General features: G+C 38.8%; 1 protein-coding gene across 1 annotated transcript in view; it reads right to left on the bottom strand.

Annotated features, from left to right (window-relative positions):
• Positions 1-4,249: 4,249 nt before the first annotated feature.
• The window catches only part of LOC106818506 (hypoxia up-regulated protein 1-like), a gene marked incomplete in the record, with an annotated part of 21,850 nt that continues 20,424 nt past the window's right edge, over positions 4,250-5,675 (bottom strand). The window contains 1 exon segment of the mRNA XM_014823202.1: positions 4,250-5,321. Coding sequence (XP_014678688.1) covers positions 5,285-5,321 — 37 coding nt within the window.

Raw genomic sequence — 5,675 nt, 5'->3', positions numbered from 1 at the left:
AGCGAAAGAGAGAGCGAGAGAAAGAGAGAGAGCGGCGGTAAGATAAAACTGCCTGACTTTATTGTCAGTCGCAACTGATGCGCCGTGCCATGCCGCCTTTCGTGTCGAATTTTCATAGTAATTTCATGTACATAAAAATATTTTTCCAGTGCAAGCGCCGCGCGCTTAAGCCGGATAACCTACAGAGGAGCACGGAGAATCGACAGCGTTTCGCGAGGCAACATTGAGCCGGCGAGCGATCCGTGTTACGCGCGCCTCAGTTATACTAGAAGAGCTTATACGTACACGTCTGATGCGACTTGTGTTTGGACATACTTAATTCGATACTGTTTACATTCTGATATATTTATTTAGTTTTTTATTATTTTAAATATTATAACTGATATATTGGTATCTTTAAGCATGAACGCGCAATTACAAGCTTTGAGTAATCCACGCAATTTATATCAATGTATGGATACCTTAAATAGGTTGTAGATAACGCAGCTAGGCTATGGTACAAACTATTTATGCGATCAGCCTTTTATAAATGAATGTCGTTACAAATTGAATATATAAATAGTATTTGATCTAGTTAATATTCCTCACTGGTAAGTCATGTTTCTGAACATGTGCTCTCACACGTCCCCCGTGATCTTTCGCGCACGATTTGTACGCCTGCGGGCCACTGTCAGAACCTTTGCAAAAGAATTTACTTTAGATGTTCCTGACAACGGTTCTCTGATTATTAACTCACGTTGTGTACTAGCGCATGCTTTCACGATTGAAATACTTTTTAATAAATATACTCTAACTAAAATTTTCGAGGTACTTTTTATACAATGGTGATTATTTAAAAGATGTCCACAATAATTTGTAAAGAAACCTCTACATATTTCAGTAAAGAGTAAAGTGGTAGGATAATACAGTGCAGTGAATCACTGGTTGCGGTGGTGGGAATCTCCGCATGTGGAGTAGAATAAACTAGAGCAGTAGAGAAGTAGAGTACAGTTCAGTAGAATACAGTTCAGTAGAGTACAGTTAAGTAGAGCAGTATAGTAGAGTAGATTACAGTTTAGTAGAGCAGAGTAGAGTGCAGTAGAGTTGTTGTTAGTGCGTGCACCTAACCTTGAGCTCAAGGCTATGGCCTTGGCCTAGTTATGTAGAAACTTTAAAATTGGAAAATATAATGGCCTTGAGTTCAAGGCCATGGCCTTGAGCACAAGGCCATGGCCTTGAGCACAAGGCCCAAGGCCATTACATTTTCCAATTTTAAAAGTTCTACAAAACTAGGCCATGGCCATAGCCTTGAGCTCAAGGCCATATCCTTGAGCCATTTTCAAAATGTTTACATCACTCGATTAATGTCATGGTCAAGTTGTGTTTATATTTCGCGTAGCAACATCTCGAAAATATCTTACCGTAACAAGATTTGAACCCGGGATTCTTGAGTACCAGGCCAGCACGATACGCTAGCACCCAAACTCACCATTCCTTAGATTTTCAGAACGAATCTATGTGTTACATTTTACTCAACAAGAGTTTTACGAAAATATTTTACGAAGTTACCTTACAAGAATTGAACACGCGACAACCCAGTCCTATTCCAACATGTTACGCACACGCCTAAACTTACAAGTTCTGACAAGTTCAGATCTGATGTGTGTGTTACGTTTTAGTTTAACAGCAAGAAATGTCAGCAAAGAAGTCATTGCCGAGCATAGATTTTAATGCGGAAATTTTCATTTATAAACGAGAGAGAAAACCATTTATGATTAATAAAACCGCGCTATATTTATTATTGTTCATACTACCAATAATAATAATTTATAATACAGTCGTTCGAAGCTAATTAATCAAAGCAATATCCCTTCAAACATGGATTCACACAGTAAAATGTGGTACTCGCCTCTGGTTTGCTTGTCCGCAAAAACGAATAGATATATGGCCAAATAAATTCTAAAGAAATACCACATTACTTGCGTATATGCTTTAGGGGTAGCTATAGAACTAACCACACTAGAAATTTATATATTTGAGAGCACGTGTACGCCGAAACGGGACATACATTATAATTATATTGTAATATTTGTAATAATAAAACTGCGCCTATAGTTTTACAACCCCCTAACTAACCCACAGTGACGAGTAATAAACAGTAGATCCAAACCCCAACTGCGGGGCATCTACATCGAGATTAGTACTAGTTTTTAAAACAATTTCAAAAGGGAACATTCAGCGCTAAAACAAAACGCGTTTAGGGGGCTTTTTATCCTTCCCACAGACAAATAACTATGCATTTGATTGAGGTCACTCCCTCCGTAACAACTAACAAAATATCTAGCGACAACAACAAAAAACCATTAACGACACGAACACATGTAACTTAACGTAACGTGAAATTAACCCTGTGTTTTCTGGTTTCTCTGTGTTTTCTGGTTTTCTCGCATCTTCACTCGGTATTTCTCTGCTATACTTACTAACATTGCTAAAGACATTTCCTGGCACGAGAAAACACATGAACATGTGACTATAAATAGTTAATTATTATGCACATTGATAATAAATTAACCAAGAACCTTTCACAGAAGATTAGATTTTGGCTGTCACGTATTCAGAGGTTTTCATGAAATCAAATTCGGCCTCTGATCTCGCATACATAATCATTAATTATAGCAAATACCATTTTAATCAAACATAGGCTCTATGTCCCCCAGCGTACTGCTGGAACGTAACCTGGTACCAGAGCATATAAATTAACGTGATTTATATGCTCTGCTGGTACTATCTAATATGCCGGACCGTACCTCGCCTACTCCACTAACGAGTCTAGGGAGTCGCCTACGCTCTAATCCTTAACCTTACCTAACCATATCAGATAGTACCAGGGCTACGTTCCGCAGTACCCTGGGAAGACATAGAGCCCTATCGCAGCCCAAAGGACCGTATGGTTGAGCTCAACTTTTCACTCCCCGAGGCCACAAATGTGAGATTTACGGCCTGAAATACACGCGCATGTGTCGCGTGCCGACTATACCGCGTGTGCGCGTCCGTTAGCGTGTGAGTATGTGTTTTGTATGAGTGCTAAAACGCGTATTACAGCCGCTATAATCATCATTTTTGTGCTTTAGGGTTGGTGAAAAAAGTTTGAGGCTGAAACCCAGCCATTTGCCTGCTAACTTCTCACCGTCGAAACAAGGCCTATACGCGATACCATATTGTGAGAGGGGGATCACTTATTACCGAGCAGAATATAACCTGATAGGATATAGATTAAATTACCATATTAAATAGAATTAGAAATAGATAGAATATCAGATAATGAATGGAAAAAAAGTATTATTGGTATTTTTCTTGCGTTTTCGTTGATAAGTGATTCTATATGGCTACATTATTAATGCTAGTACTCAGTGCCTACATTGGTTCCACAATTGTGAATCATTTTTCTCAGGACTTTTCAATGACTTTCAAGACATGTTTTCAAGGACAATCTTGACAAGTAGTTTTAGCATTTTAAGGTCATCATATATACCTTAGATTCATATTTAAAGCAAAAATAGTTGTTTTACACCCTTAATTCAATGAGAGCAATCCTTTCTCTATAAATTTCTTGCTAATAGTACTGTGAGCAGATGCAATTGAAAAATTCTTCAGCCTCCAACCCATGAGAACAAAGGCCTACATTTCTCCTGTCCCTAATTCTTTACAATAATAACAAATAACAAACTCATTAAATTTAATCAAAAAATTCACAGAACTGTATCTGCCTAAAATTTCTTTTTCCTCTCTGTCTTTTTAAGTCATGGGTGTCATGCGGCAGGGATCTAACAACATGCCGACTTATTATAGAAATATTTACTCAGTGTTATTTTCATACACACAAGATTACAACACAAAGTGACAAATTGTGTAGCAAAATATGAACACGAGCTAATACAATAAATATTAAAATGGTGAAACTTTATAGTCTGCTAGGATAGCTAGTTTACAGTATTAGTAGTATAGTGCTACAGTAGGTTTTACAGTATTAATAATATAGTAGTATAGTAGTTTACATTATTAGTATATAGTAGTATAGTAGTTTACAGTATTAGTATATAGTAGTTTCTGATCTGCAGTACGTCAATTTTGACATCAAATTTGCTTCAAATCTGGATGAGTTTGACCGACCGGACAGCACTACTTGGGGGTGGGTGAGCTTAATTACCGGATATTATTAGCTTGATGACGACAGTGAAGATGACGATGAAGAGAAGACACAATAAAAGACAACTTCTCCGTATGAACATAGCATTTATTTAATAAATGTATGCACACAACAATACATCAAGCATCTGTAGACGGCAACACAAGATTGCCACGGAGAACGACAGACTGACACGGCACGAACCGCCTGAAGAGAAACGAACGGCTCCTATTAGGTGGCAGTCTAAACATGGCCGCGTGTCAGTCACCGTTACACCGCCAGATAGCAACAATGCACCTTCTCACGCTCTGACATCTACTACACACATTCACAGGGACTCCATCAAGTTATTTCGAAGTGATCTTGCGCTACTGGTGACGCAAATAGTGCGGCTATTCTTTGTATTCACCCTGCAGTACACTTAGTTTTTAATGACAGCTTACCAATAGATATTCCAACGTCTGGGGACGAAACCATCTATAAAATTATGCAATATATACAGACGAAGCCAGAGTATAACACGATAACACGAATTTCTCAATAAATATAAAACGGTGGTGCAGGTAGCATATTACAGTGAGGATTCACAGAAAGCATATAAACAAATGTAAGTCTTGCTCATTTGATAGTGATATATTGGACCGTGGGATGTAGTAATGCAGGAATCATTGAAATATCCATGATTACAAATTTAAATTTTGCTGCCTGCTTTCTTTATCCTGAATGAATATTGGCTTGTGCCTTTCAAGCAGTTGACATGCTGCAATTCTTTCATATTACGCCCATAAAATCAACACAGATACTGACTGTACGAAACAAACAAATGAAACACAACAATGTTTCCGGCACCTATGTGAAACGCGGCGCAATTGCAGAATGCAAAGTCGGCCGTTAAGTGGAAGTAGCATCGGATACCCCCCTGGGTGACTGCTGAAGATGCAAAAATATCACGTAAGGATGCTGACCGAATTGCTAGGCAGCACTACAACCAGTACACGTAACTCATGCTAACCAGCCCCGCTCTCGCAAAATCGCCACCCGTGCTGCCCTCTATACCACGCGCCACCCTGCCGTTGTGAAACGACCAACGTCACATCAATCTATAGCTCATCGTCCGGTTCATGTCCATGGGAGTCTGAGGCCTGATTCTCCTCTTCTGAAAGCAAACGCAGGTAATATTAAACCAAACCCCTGTCAGAAATTCATTGCTCAACTGAGCAAGCGACCGAAAGTCCAGACAGGCACGGCGGCCATTGGCCAGAAATCTCCCGCCAAAATGACATCGTCATGAACAGCATGTAAACCGTTTATGTGCTGTTGGGTTGTGCTTTTCATGCGCTGTTGTTTATGTTCTCTAGTTTATGTGTCCTTCATGTCACATATTCTGAAATAATTTCAAATAAATATACTTGCTTATAATTACTTACCACTTACCCAAACAAAATGCAACCCAAACAAGTGTTAATAACTTTTTTGATATTGATGTTAACCCTTTCATTTTTCACATTTA

This window comes from Priapulus caudatus, unplaced genomic scaffold (genome assembly GCF_000485595.1).
Source record: "Priapulus caudatus unplaced genomic scaffold, Priapulus_caudatus-5.0.1 Scaffold2289, whole genome shotgun sequence".
Taxonomy (NCBI): domain Eukaryota; kingdom Metazoa; phylum Priapulida; class Priapulimorpha; order Priapulimorphida; family Priapulidae; genus Priapulus; species Priapulus caudatus.
The sequence above is the reverse complement of the archived record's forward strand: the minus strand, read 5'-3'. Positions and strand labels throughout refer to the sequence as shown.